The sequence below is a fragment of the Quercus robur genome, chromosome 4 (genome assembly GCF_932294415.1).
Source record: "Quercus robur chromosome 4, dhQueRobu3.1, whole genome shotgun sequence".
Lineage (NCBI taxonomy): Eukaryota > Viridiplantae > Streptophyta > Magnoliopsida > Fagales > Fagaceae > Quercus > Quercus robur.
Window position 1 is genome coordinate 50452452 of NC_065537.1, and position 15226 is coordinate 50467677.

General features: G+C 33.7%; 1 protein-coding gene across 1 annotated transcript; it reads left to right on the forward strand.

The window, feature by feature from the left end:
- Positions 1-246: 246 nt before the first annotated feature.
- Positions 247-2583, forward strand: LOC126722857 (cytochrome P450 81E8-like). The gene is made up of 2 exons (XM_050426004.1): positions 247-1187; positions 1707-2583. Exons 1-2 carry the CDS (start codon positions 294-296, stop codon positions 2331-2333), a joined length of 1521 nt encoding a protein of 506 aa, XP_050281961.1. The 5' UTR covers positions 247-293; the 3' UTR covers positions 2334-2583.
- Positions 2584-15226: the final 12643 nt, after the last annotated feature.

Here is a 15226-nt window from a genome sequence, read left to right on the forward strand (position 1 = left end):
TACGTACACAGTGACGCAAATCAAATGAGAGAAAAGAAAATAATCTTGTGTGAGACCGTAAGCAGTAAGTAACGTGAGGCACTGGAACTACAAAAAACATGACTTCAATATGTGAAACGTGAAACGTGAAACAACCGTCCAAACTCCAAAACGTATTTGGTGTACAGTGATGATATTCTAACACTAACTGGCTAGTAGCTAGTCCCTATAAATATGTAGTGACCATGTGCATGCATCTTCAATCACAGAGCATCAGAAATCATTTCAGTATCAAAATATCATAAAAAGTAGACATGGTAGCCATCTTACTATATTTGTCTCTCACTCTTCTCATATTTCTTGTTGCTACCAAGCTCATCGTCAAAACAAGAACTACTCGACCAAAACAACTCCCACCTAGCCCACCTTCTCTTCCAATTATAGGCCATCTCCATATCATTAAAAAACCACTCCACCGTACTTTCCATTCCCTCTCACAAAAATATGGTCAAATATTCTCACTCAAATTTGGTTCACAACTTGTGGTCATTGTGTCATCCCCATCAGCAGTTGAAGAATGCTTCACAAAGAATGACATAGTATTAGCCGACCGTCCTCCCCTCCTATTAGGCAAGCACATTGCCTACAACAACACCACCTTATCACAATCCTCATATGGCGATCACTGGCGCAACCTCCGCCGCATTAGTACCCTTGAAATCTTCTCAAGCAATCGCCTCAACAAGTTCTTAGGCATCCGAAGGGACGAGATGAAGCACTTGCTACGCAACCTGTCACGCAATTCTTGCCACGGTTTCGCCAAGGTGGAGCTACAATCAATGTTCTCGGAGATGACATTTAACACCATAATGAGAATGGTGGCAGGGAAACGGTACTACAGGTACGGTGAGGACGTGAAGGATGAGGAAGAAGCGAGACAGTTTAGGCGGATATTAAAAGAGTCAACAAGGTTAGGAGGGGCATCAAATCCAGCGGAGTTTGTACCTATCTTGCGGTGGATGGATTATGGAGGTTTGGAGAAGAAGTTGAAGAGTCTCTCCAAGAGGACGGATGAGATCTTGCAAGCACTTGTTGATGAGCAAAGGCGTAAGGAGGAAGAGGGTAACACTATGATTGACCATTTGCTTTCTTTGCAAAAATCGCAGCCAGACTACTACACAGACCAACTCATCAAGGGGCTTATATTGGTAAGTGCACTCAATAGTGCTTCATCTCTTATTGAGAAAACTAGGAAATCAAGGTTTTGTTTGATTTTTGCATCTTAAAAAGCAGTCATGCAATTTTCTGTTTTATTTTTCTTTAGTAGCTCCATCGGAATTGCTATCTAGTGCGAAAAAGTGACATTCTTAGGATTCGTTTTGCTCCAAATTAAAAAGTCAGTCTGTTTTATCATTCAGCTTATTTTTTTTTACTATTTATGAGTTTCATTGTATTTTTTGGCACTATTAATGAGTTTCACTGTATTATTTCAGTTAAATTTTACCTTTATTTACACTACTTTTAGCAAAAAGTTTTTAGTTTTAGCAAAATAAGCGAATTTCAAACAGACCCTTAGTCCCAAAAAAAAAAAAAAAAATCCACAATAACATTAGACTAACTAGTTATGTACAGTTTATCAAATAAAATGTCCCATAACATATATAAACAAACCGTTTTTATGTAATATATTATTGTTCTATTCTAAACACCTCATGTATAATGCACAGGTATTGTTATTGGCTGGGACTGATACGTCATCAGTTACATTAGAGTGGGCAATGACTAATCTACTAAATCATCCTAATATATTGAAGAAGGCTAGAGATGAGATAGATAGTCAAATTGGAGAAGAGAAATTGATTGAGGAATCAGATGTTTCCAAATTACCCTACCTTCAAAGTATTATCTCAGAAACTCTTCGATTGTATCCAGCAACACCATTGTTAGTACCCCATATGTCCTCCGCTGATTGCACCATTGAAGGATATGACGTACCAAGTGGCACAATGTTATTGGTCAATGCATGGGCCATACATAGAGATCCTAAGGTGTGGGATGATGCAACTAGTTTTAAGCCTGAGAGGTTTGAAAATGGTGAGGTTGACGGACATAAGCTAATGCCATTTGGGATTGGGAGGAGGGCTTGTCCTGGGGCAGGCCTCGCCCAACGTACAGTGAGCCTAACTTTGGGTTCGTTGATTCAAAGTTTTGAGTGGGAAAGGGTTACTACAAAAGAAGTTGACATAAATGAAGGCAGTGGGATCACTATGCCTAAAGCCATGCCATTGGAGGCCATGTGCAAAGCACGCCCAATCATGCATAAGTTTCTTTCTAAGTCGACGGATGATGTTTGAACGATCTCCTTGAGTTACTTTTTAGAGACTTGCTTAGTTATTCACAAATAATTTTAATCATTTAATAAACTAAAATAAACAATTACATATTCAATTTGAAAATTGAATTATTGTATCTAGATAAAGTTGTATCCTTTTTCGTTTTTTCGTTTTTTTTTTTGGGTGTGGTGTTGTATTTTTTGGCTTGTATTGGATAGTGATTTATATATGTGTTTAAGGAATAAGAAAGGATTTGGATAATTTTACTTTTCATTTCCAAATTCTTATGTTAAATTAGGATATTTTGTTATAGGATATAAATAAATCAAGTCGTCTAAAATTTGAAAGTTAACTGAAAAATACTTGTTTTTTAAAAATGAATGTCTAGAAATTTGAGAAATATTTTCAGATTATATATATATATATATATATTTATATATATAAAATATGATTTGCATCTTAAATTGACTTTACTTGAATATTAAATTCAGTTACATCTTTCCTTATTTAAAACAATATTACCAAAAGCAAATAAATGAGAAATAATTTTTTTAAAGGTAAAGACAATGGTGAAGAAGAAGAAAACAATCAATCAAGCTTATTTTAGTCAACTTTTATGTGTGGGGTTTGTCTTCTCTTTTGTCCTTTTTTTTTTTTTTTTTTTTTGTTAAGCTCTCTCTCCCTCTCTCTCTCTCTCTCTCTCTCTCTCTCTCTCTCTCTCTCATGGTGGTTATGCTTTGAACCAAACTTCTCCTCCAATCTTTCGACAAAGATTAGATCTACATTAATTTAAACTCTAGATTTACATCAATTTGCAAAACAAAATATAAATTAAAAACCTCACATTCTAAAATTTTGAAATTAATTTCAAACCCTAAAACACAACCATCCAGCACATAGGGTTTACCTCAAAATTTCAAAAATAAAACCATTAAATTCCAATAAACCCCATATAAAAAAGATTTCCAACTTAACTTATAACAAAAACAAAAAAGCACAAATATAGCCCTCATTTTTTGTTCAACAAGTATAAGAAAATTAACCTCAATCTTTTTAATGGTTTTTTTTTCCTCAAATTTCTTGTCAAGTTGTCCTTGATTTTACAAAGGAGCACCAACAGTACACATAACCCAAAAAGAAAAAACTTGAAATGGAAATGATACTTGGATTTTGAGCTCTTGAGGAAGCGGGTTCGGATGCGTTAAGGAAATTGAGCCTTTGAGTGAGTCGGTGATGAGGCCATAGCAAGTCCATACCATAACTTGGTTTTGAGGCCTTGGAACTCGAATGAATGAAGTCATTTGGGTTGGCCATATTTGCAATGATGTCAATATATAAAATGAGCGAATGTCAAAAGATAAGTATTTTTGGTTTGTTCAATTTGCATTGTTTCACTAGTTTTATTTTTGGGTTAACGTAGCCTGTTGAACTTGCTTTTTTTCAATCAAAAAAAAAAAAAAAAAAAAAATTTTATATACATTTGAGCTGTTACCTTTTTCTCAGAAAAAAGAAAAAGAAAAAAAGAAGCTGTTACCCTATTTTTTAAAATACATATATATATAAAATAATAAAATATTAATTCAACAAATTGTCACAATTGTTGAGGTGTTAATTCCTTATAGGTTAAAATAAAATAATAAAATATCATTCTTTTGCAACTAAAAATAAAGGTATTGTGAAAAAAGAAATGCTGTATCCACAATATTTTTCACAACACTTTTATAAAAAATCATAGATGGTAAATTATTATTTCTATATATAAAAAGAGGAATGATAAAAGCTATAATACTTTTGGTTTGTTCAATTCACAATTGTTTCACTGGCCTTTTTTTTTCTTTCTTTTTGGTTAATATCACCCGTTAAACTTGTTTTTATTTTTTTAAATTTAATTTTATATACATCTAAGCTATTACCTTTTTTTAAATACATATATATATATATATATATGTATATATAAAATAATAAAATATTAATACAAAAAATTGTCACCATATTTTCACAATTGTTGAAGTGTTAATTCCTTATATATCAAAATAAAATAATAGAATATCATACTTGAACCAACCACAACTAAAAATAAAGGTATTGTGAAAAAAGAAGTGTTACATCTACTACATTTTTCACAATACTTTTATAACAAATCATAGGTGGTAAATTGTTATTAGTTTTAACTAGTTGAGAGGCCTGTGCAGTATGTGGATAATGTTATAAGCTACTATATTGAAAGGTTATGTAGAATGTTTAACATTTTTTTAAAGTAATAACATGAAATAACACATTTTTCCCAATTCCAAAAAATAATTGCAGTTAAATTTTCAATTAGAATTGCTTAAACCAGTGACATTAGTTAATCAATTATGTTACATGAGAAGCTCACATGATGTTGGTGATGTAGAGAGATAAAGCCAAGAGAGGGTGAGTTAGACTTATTCCATACTTAAATGTTATTATATAGGTTCGCCCATGAACTTTTTTGTTTTTGTTTTTTGTTTTTTGTTTTTTTTTTGTTTTTGTTTTAGAATCACAAATATTAATAGTTATTCATGATTTGAGATAGATTAAAAAGAGAATCAAACACAAAGACATAATCCGTTGTGTGTGAGTGTGTGTGTTTGATTCCAAAAGAAAAAAAAAAGAAAAAAAAAAGAAGAAGAGGAAATTGGAAATTGCTTCCCATGCTTCTAGACAGTGGCAGCTCCATGAATTTTTTTCAAGGTGGTTATTAAGAAACTTAAATTAAGCAAAATTTAATAAAAATAAAACTTGAATATATTGACATTAAAAAAAAAAAAAAAATCTCAAATACATAAATTTTAAAATTTCATTTTATGAGTTTTTAATATTGAAATTGTTGTATGATAGCTTTATTATTAATGCTATCAGTTACATCTTTTTCAATGCACACAACCAAGTAATTTTAAACTACTGATCTCCCACTCAATTACCAAAATCTTGCCTAAATAAGTACCAATATAAACAAAATGCATCATCCTTTTTTATGACATGTTCCAACCAATATTTTGTTTTTTTGTTTTGTTTTGTTTTTTTGTTTTGTTTTGTTTTTTTTTTTTTTTTTTTTGATACAAGATAGAATATATACTCTAGCCTAATCTAAGTGTATATGTGTGTGAAGCTCCCTCCTAGAAACTTGAATCTCGACCCTTGCCCCCCACACCCTACAAGTATTTATACTTGTGGAGTGACCACCCCACTAAGGGTGTACTGTGCTATTTTTGTATTCTTTAAACTAATCAGGATTAAATCAATGCAATGCTCCACTAATTTCCTTTTTAGGGAATCATATTTAAGAGGTTGACAAGAATATCTTTGTAAATATGCTCTTTTTTTCCCCCTTATCATTAGGATGAAAAGATAAGACCTTTTCTCAAAGCCTAGAATCTGAAAGGAAATTATTCAAGTAATTATGAATTTGCTTTGAAGATAAAATTTGCAATAAAAGTGATTTCCTTATAAGAATTTTGTCAATAATACTAAGAAAAGAATAGAGGGTAAACTATAAGTTCATTCAAAAAATTCAACTTAGACATTAAACCGTTACATTAATCATGTTCAATAAAGTATTTAAATATTATTTTCCTTCATATGCGTATGTACACGATGTATCACATAAATCCAAAAAATTCAGTTAAAGATTAGAGCAAGCACTAATCAACTATCTTTTATATATATATATATATATATATATATAAATAGCAATTTAAAAATATGTCTTTTGAAAAAACAATTTAAAATATCACAATTAAACATTTGATTTGAGTTTTCAAGCTAATTTATTTGTTTGGACAATATTTGAGAAATACTTTGTCCAAAAAATTTTCACAACAAATCCTAGTTGACAATTATTATTGGTTCTAATTTACATATCACTAAAATTATTTTTTTGTTCACCAATAACAATCTACCGCTTAGGATTTGTTGTAAAAGTGTTGTGAAAATTTTGTGAATATAACATTTTTTGAAATTTTTTGGTTTAATCTTTAATAGACCAAAATTTTGGAGAGGTCAAATTTATTTAGGATGTTCAAGTTTTTTTTAGAGTGGTCAAAAAATTTTTTTTTTCCCTAAGATGGTCAACAATCCATATTAATTCAAAATTCATTTTTTAAGGTAAAACCAAAAAAATAAAAAAGAAAAAAAAATTCCAAGCTCAGGGTGTGTTGATACAATATTTTGTCCGCCTTCGATTTGCGTGCCGGACCTTGAAAAATTAAACAATATTATTTTCTCTCCATGAGGCCGTGAGAACATCCAAAATGACATGGCCGAACCCATTTGGGCATTGGAACACCCGAAGTGCCTCTTTTAGCAAAAATGACCCAAAATGCCCCTGGTCAACCCTAGGTTTGACCGAAAGTCAAACGAGGTCAAAACCCTTACAAGACAACATTTTTCATATTTTTACGTCAACCTGAGCTTCTCGGAGATTTTTAACAATTTTGACCTTGTTTGACCTGAAGTCGATCTTGGGTGGGCCCAAAAACCCTAATTTTGATCCAGCCGTCAGAATAGGTTGAAACTAACGCTATTGCGAAGATTATCAAATTCTCATTCCAACGACTATTCATGGGTCAAAATCGGAGTTAGAACGGCCAAGTTATCATGAAAACTAGGGTAATGCACTGATTGATGCACCGTTAACTTCTAAGAGCCATAACTTTTGATCCGATTGTTGGATATTCAAGATTCACACCTTTTCATGAACAGGAAGTCAAAATATTTCCAGGGGTGTCAAGATCAACCCAATTTCAGGCTTTTTGAGGCTAGCCCTTGAAGGGCCACCATCTCGAAGTACGTGTCGTGGTTATAAATAGCCCCAGACACCCCTCAGACCAAGAGGAGACCACATTTTTCTGAATTTTGCTCTCTGCCTCGTTTTTCTACATGTTTTTCTCTCTTCCAAACACCAAAAAACACCCAAAAACATATCAAAACTTCTTGATTCTTCTCTCTTAACCAAAAACATAAGGTATTGTTCTTATACCCAATGTTATTTTCCTTGGTTCTACACTTGGGATTTGGGGTTTAAGGGTGTGGATGAAGCTTTTGTAGCTACCATCCATACCCCTAACCTTATAAATCTTTTTCTAGCATTTATCTTGCTTTCTTTGCTTGAATAACATGATCTATTGCTTTCTTTAGCATGTTTTTTGCTTTATCGGTGTTTCTAGCTTAAATATCTTTGCTTTTATGCCTTTTGCCATGTCTCACGCTTAGATCTACATTCGATGCTTATATTTTTAGATCTATGCGCTTAGGGTTTTATGCCATGTTTACCTATGATTTATGCCTTTCTTAGTTCTAGGTTGACAATTAGGGTTACGTGCTCACATGCTTATATGATTTTGTTGACTATGCCTTGCGGGGATCTATGTGTTTTATGTGTTTATTTCCATGCTATATGGTTAGATCCTTGTCTTCACATGTTTATATGCTTGGATTCATGTTCTTCCATGTCCATGTGCCAGGTTCCTATATGTTTACATGCCTACATGTCTAGATCTATGTTTTTCACATTCTTGCGTGCTCGGATCTATGTTCTCTACATGTTTTATGCCATCTTCCATGTGTTTATGCGCTCCATGCCATGTTTGTGTGCTTAGACCTAGGCTAAGATTGTCATGCCATGTGCGATTGTAGCCCTTTTGTCACTTTGTCTTCCTTTCTTGTATTTTGGCCTATTGGTTCGGACCCGATCTAGACCCTATGGTCTTTGTCATCGTCCATACACCAAGGCCCACATCAAAGGGTTTGGATCACACTATTTTCATGTCTATGCTTGCTTGCTTCTATGCTTTATGCTTGTGTTACCTCTCTAGTTCTTGGCTTTGCCACATTTGACACCCTTAGTGGGTTTGTGGTTGTGTGGTTACATCCGACACCCATGAGGTTTTGTTTGGATGTAAACACTTAGGATGTATCACCATGATGCCAATTGCTTCATGCGCACCTTTCCCCTTTTCTGCTCTGTGCGATGATATGCTTACCATGCTTATTTGTACCACCCGTTGGCTTTTTATGCATTTTTACACGCTTGCTTACATGTCCATGCATGAGTCTTGCTTGTTAGTGTGTTGTCCATACTTCAACACAATAAAGCTATGGACATCCAATCCAAACCTACATTTTTCCCTCGTGGACACCGTCTTTGTTTGCCCTTTTGCTTGTTTACTTCCTTTCTTGTTTGCTTGCTTACTTGTTTTCCTTCTTGCTTTCCTGTTAGTTTGTTTATCTTTGTTTGTTGTGTCCCCGTCACATGCTATGCTTGCCCTATCTATCTTGCTTGTTTGCTTTTACCCATTGTGCATTATCCATGCATCTCTTTCTTGCTATTGCTTGTCTACTAGTTTCTTATCTTTGTCTTTGCATGTACACACATGGAGCGAGGACGCTTAGAGCTAGGGCATAGTCTTTCAGGCGCAAGCAAAAAGGGCGCGGGTGCAAGCATGTCAATATGAGCCAAGCGGTAGTTTTTAGTAGATTTAGGAGTTTAGCCTCTTCCATTTGGTTTTGTACTCTTTTAAACCCCTTCCTTCCTCCTCTCTTTCTCTCTTAGATTGTTTGTATTAGGTATATCAAGCCATGTACCATTCCTTCTCATCTCTAGAGTATGACAACCCCTGTTTACTTTCCTACACCTATATTTTGGGCCATGCTCTAGGGTGTAGGCATTACTATCTAGCACTTTGCTCAAATGCCTTAGGAAAGCATAGATTAGGACCACACCCATTCAAAAGCCAAACCTCAAAGCCCCCATGAATGCAAAGCCCCGAAAGCCAATGCCAAAATCATGTTTTTACTGCCAATCTCCAAAAATTAAGGTTTTATCAAAACAAAGGACTGTTCTTAGACAAGTGTTATGGGGTGCTTAACACCTTCCCCACACGTAACCAAACTTCTGGACCTAAGAATCAAGATTTTTTTTTTTGCCATTCACATTGGATTAAAAAAATGCCATTTTTCTTAACCTAGGATTGGTATTAAAATCAACTAGAAATAGGTGACCAATCACACCTTAGAAAAACCCAATGATTGGTGGCGATTCCACTTACCTTTGGTAATCCCTTAAAATTTGGCCCAGGTTCTTGCCATAACACCAAAGGTATACCTATCTTCCTCCACCAAGAGAAAGAGCACCTAAAGCTCCACGTGAACACGCAACAACCATCGAGAGGGGCCCGTGCGCGTGGGAGCTGTTGCCATAGCGGGTGGTTGAACGAAGGCCCACGGCGGCGGTGATTTTTCCTCTGCCCCGATCAAGGCCGGGCGTCGACAAGGTGGTCTTATGACCATCGTGAATCATACATAGTGCCGCCCTTGCTTCTAGATAATAATTCATGTAAAATAAATGAAATGTTAAATAGGCACATTAATTTTCACATTGCAATTGAAACTTTCATAATTGACTTGTTCATATGCTTACAATTAATCTTTAACTTTCAATTGATAGAACCATCGAATGAAATAAATCTCAACAATTGTCCTTGCTCCAATGAGCAACACAAAATAACTATTCATTTAATGGCAACATATGTTCCTCTCCGTTTTCCCTTAGCCCTTCAAGATATGTGTTCTCTATGATATGTTAATATAATTAAATGGATGTCTTGCCTCAAGCTCATTCCTGACCCAAACGCTGCAATCCATTAAAAAAACCAGCGTTGTTACATTCTAATTAAGATAAGAATAAACATTTGTAAATTCTTGGCACTAACTGACTAATAAAACATCTCCTTAATTTGTAGGTGTCACACTTTTGGTGCATGTAACTCCAGTATAAATTGCATGTCCATGTTAACAATCTTTGCAAGGATAGAAATTTTTGGACAGAGGTAGGGGAAATTTGGTTCATGGATTTCTTTGAATTCTATTAGCTTAATTGAGAAAAGAAAGGAAGAAAAAAAAAGCCCACCGAACCTCACTTTGTCGTTGCCAATAGAGAGTATTTTGGACGCAAAAGATGCATTGGCAGCTTTTATATAGTGAACTCCATTCCAGCTTCTGTGACATTGGAATTGTAATTATACTGTAGCCCTCCATAGACACAACATGCCTTTAACCTATCCTCAAATCCTACAAAATTAAATCATTAATCAACGTGAGCGTTTGTGTGAAGTTGACTTGAACTAATGCAAAAGTGAGTGACACATTTCATCAACCACAAGATTTGCATGTTCCAAATGGGAATGAGATGAATGTTTTGCAACATGAATCCACCTAAATATAATTATGCAACAATCATGTAGTCTAAACTATGAACCTGAAAACTTCATAGAAATTTAAATCAACAACTGTGGAAAAAGACAGCTAACATAATCAAAAGAGACAAAAAAAAAAAAAAAAAAAGTACCTTTAATACAAAGGCCTTTGAAAGCCTCTTCATTGTGGCCAAACAATTTGGGGTCGCAATTGCCAACAAAACCAAACCTAGGTTCCACTAATTAAAGCAAAAAGAGATAGGATTTTCAAAACAAATTAATGCCATAAAATACCAAAAAATTATACATTGAACTGGAATTGTGAATTCAGAAAGAACAAAATTGTCAAACAAAACAACATAGGGAAAGCCAATTACGAATGGATAGACACGTCTAAAGCGATTAGCCACAAATCCATATTATATATATATATATATATAAATCATGGGAGGAAAAGAGGGAAAACTCACCTTGAGTTCGTAGTGGTTAAAAATAGTGTGAGAGGAAAGAGAGATAGAAAATCTTAAAGGAATTTATTTCAAGGGGTGGCAATTGAAGCATCTGAAGAAGTGGAGGAGTCAGAGGTGAAAATGGATGGTATATTATTTATTATAATTAACTAATTCTCATTGTTCTACATAAGCTATTAATGATGGGCTTGAGTTTTTTTTTTACAATGTATGGTGCTTTGGTCAAAACCTTTTGCTATATATATATATTTATATATATTTTGAGGAAAGAATGGCAGAGGAAGATAATGTACAAGGTTACATGCAACATTAGAGTACCACTTGGCAGAATCTCATGCTCTCGTGCATGAGATCTCTGCTTATATATATATATATACATTGATTTAAATTTACCAACAAAATTATTTGTTTGCCCACTAATAATAACCGGTAATAACTTACTACTTATGATTTGTTATGAAAATGTTGTCGACGTCTTATGAAAATGTTAAGACATCATGTTGTTGTCAGTCGTCACAGTATTTTTTACAACTGTTGAGGTGTCGATGCTTTACAAGTCAAAGTAAAATATAACAAAATTATGAAAACTTTGTTTGTGCCATTCTATTATGTTTCTAAAAATTGATTTTTGGGTTTAGTCAATTTTGTTGAGCCAAAATTCACTCTCACATATAGTTTTCTTGGGTTGATTTTTTTTTTTGGGTATTTTTTTTACGCACCATTTTAAGTAAAAACACATTGTTTTACACACATACAAAACAGAAACAAAAACTTAGGATTAAAACACTTATCATCCTTTATGTTTGGGGTAATTCACAACGACTCCTAAAATTTTAAAATCAAGCAATTTCTCCCTTAATATTTTGGAGAAGAGCAAATATGTCATATTTTTATTCTCTCAGTTAAACCCTAATGAAAGTTTATGATTCTTAAAAATTTTCATTGTGTAATGTCTAAAATACTCACTAAATTTTAACATCTCAAAATTATTTTTCATGTATTTTGAGTTTTAGATGGTAGTAATGTTTGGAAAGTTGAAATAGTGAAATAAGGAGTTTTATTTGTTACCTAGAGAACATCGATTTTCTAGGTTTAAATCTTCAAAACTTGTAATTTATCTAATGGAAAATTCAATGACACGTGTCTAAAATGGGTGTCCATTAAAAGCTAAGTAAGCTAAACATTGCACCTAGACTCATGAAAAATGATAAATAAGAAAGTATGAATGACAAAATTTTCGTTGTGTATGGTTGAAGGCATTTGATGAAGAGCTTCAATAGTAGCATATGACATCATTCATTAAGAAAATTTAAATATTATGATAAGGTCTTAGTAAAACTCATTTACTTATTGTTGGAAGATGATGATATTCATTATCATTCTTAGAAGATTTTAGTGAATGGATATTTATTAGCAAATAAGTATCAAAATGCTTATACAAATGAGATTAACTTTATATGTATATAGTTTTATACTTCTTCAAATAGAAATTCTATCTTAATTTTCTCACTCAAGAGGTAGCACGTGACTTGCACGTGCCACCCAAACTAGTAGATTTGTAAAGCATGATAGAGAAGGAGCCATTGCAATATGAAAGTTGGATCCGATATGATTGTCCGTACAAAAGGGTTTTCTTGATTATATTCCATCAATGAAAGGCTTCAAGACTGAACCATGAATATAGGGATGGCAAAAAGTACCTGACTCGCAGGTACCTGGCCTGACCTGATCCAACCCTAATGGGGTGGGTTTTACCTGACTCGCGAAATAGTTGGGTCGGATTTTGGTTTTTAAAATAAAACCCGAAACGGGTTTGAGTTGGGTTCGGGTTTTAGTAATACCCAACTTGACCCGTGTGTGTGTATATATATATATATATATATGATATCAATTTTTTTTTTAAAAAACCCTAACTATAAACACACTCTTTTCCTAAGTCTAACCCTAAATGAGTCATTTCTCACCTCAGCCACCTTTCTCCACTCTCAACTCTCATGTTCAAGCCTCAAGCTCTCACTTGGACTCTCTCCCCCGCCGGCCATACTCTCACTCTCACTCTCACTCTCTTAGTCCGTCGCCGTTTCTCATAGGTTCATCGTTCTCGACTAATCATTCTCCACTTCTTATTTTTTTATTTTTTGTTTTTTTTATTTTTTTTGTTTTTTGGGTTTGTTACTTGGTTTCCTAAGAACTCTACAATAATTTGTTATGGTGTAGAAGGTGTTGGTAGTGTGAATGGCTAGATCTGCTACGGTGGATGAATTTTATTTTTTGTGATTTATGCGGGGGTGGATGGAAAACTACGGTGGGCTGAATTTTTGAGGTTGGATTTATGGGTTGTTGGTGGTGGTAGGAGGCGGGTGGCTAGGTTTTTTTTAGTTGGGTGCTGGGTTTGTGGTTTTTGCAGTACAACAATGGTGAATCTGGTTTTTTAAATTGCATTTGGATTGTTGATGGGTTAGGTTTATCCTTTGGATTTTTTTTTTTGTTGCTTTTAATTTCATAGATCGGAACATAAGATTGGAATCTTTGAGTTTGAGCTAAGTGAAATCTTGTAATCTAAGGGAAATCTTGTAATCTTTGAGTTTGGTAATCTTGTAATCGTTATCTTGTAATCTTTGAGCTTGGTAATCTTGTAATATGAGGGATGGCTATATTACAAATTTTTTGATGAACAAATCAATATTACAAATTGGGTTTTATTTTGTGTTTGTGATTTTGGGCTGAACATGATGGGATAGGGTCTGCGGGGCCCGACAGGGCGGGTTTGGGGCCAAATAAAAAATCCGTTTATTAAATGGGCCAGGTTCAGGCCGTGGGACGGGTTTGGGTAAAGAAACTTGATCTGAACTCGACCTGTTGCCATTCCTACATGAATAGTTGGGTTTTGAGCCAACCACAAGTGTAATTCAAGGAGTCCATCAATTTGTCATCACATATAATTTTTAAGCTTTCTTTGAACTACATGAGTTTTGCACTTAATACATGGTTGCAGCAGTTTTAAGTCGCTTTCTAGGAAAACCATTTCAATATTTTTACATTCCACGTAGGGCCTAGGCAACAAAGGATCTGAATATGGACCTATCACTTTTGAAGAGAAGGAAGATGTTTTTATTATTATTATTATTATTTTATGGTGTGTGCGCGCGTGGAGGATCAAGAAAGGTAGGAGTTTGATATACAAAGATGGTGGATGAGCGTTTCTATCAAGCATTATGCCTAAAATGCATACGAATCATGGTTGTTAGTATTTACTTGGATTAAAAACACTTTATTCTTTATTTAAATTTGTGCTAAATAAAATATGATATAAAAAATATATGTCATAAAATTTCATAGGTTAAATTATAAATGATAATTTCTAACTTTGCTAAAAATTGAATTCAATCTTGTAACTTTAATTTCATTCAATTCAATTTTTTAACTTTATTCAATTCAATTTAACCATTAGTGTCCATTAGGTGATTTTCCATTAAGTACCACAAAAGGACATATTTTTGTTTTGTTTTTTATACTAAAAAAAAATCCATACAATTAATATAAAATATTAAAAAAAATTCCATTAAGTTGAGAAAAAAAAAAAGAAAAAAAGAAAAAGAAAGAGAAAATAGTTTCTCCAACCAAAAAAAAAAAAAAAAAAAAAATTCCTCCAAATATATTCCAATTTTTATCACAAATTCAATAAAAAAATTTCCTACAAAATTACTAATAGCCTGGGGATGGAAATCGTGTTTGTCTAGTGCAAGTATGCTCTTTTCATAATAAATGAGATAACGACTCAATCACTCTAATAATCTCTCATATAAAAAATTTATTTAGAAGCTCGAAAGTTACAATAACACAAAACACTGTTTAGTCACTGAGGGGAAAAATCCAGTTTATGTTGGCGATGGGAGACGAGGAGGGAATTTGAGCCCTAAGCCAAGAAATTGAGAAAAGAGCGAGCTCATAAGTCATACCGTTGAGCTTCAAAGACCTTATGGTGGGGCCTTCTGTGGAGGAGAAGACTGTGAGGGCCTTATATTCGGGAGAATGGAACTTAGACTTCATAATTTTTAATGGCATTGGGTAGTGGTGGTGGGTGGTTTTGACTAGACATGTATAATCTTTGCTCTGTCTCAATGGCTCCCTCTCATTCTGGATTTAGTTTTTTTGGGATTTGTGTGTTTGTGATAATGAAGTAGTTAATTTGAGTATAAGTATGTAGTGTCTTTAATCTCTCTTTCTC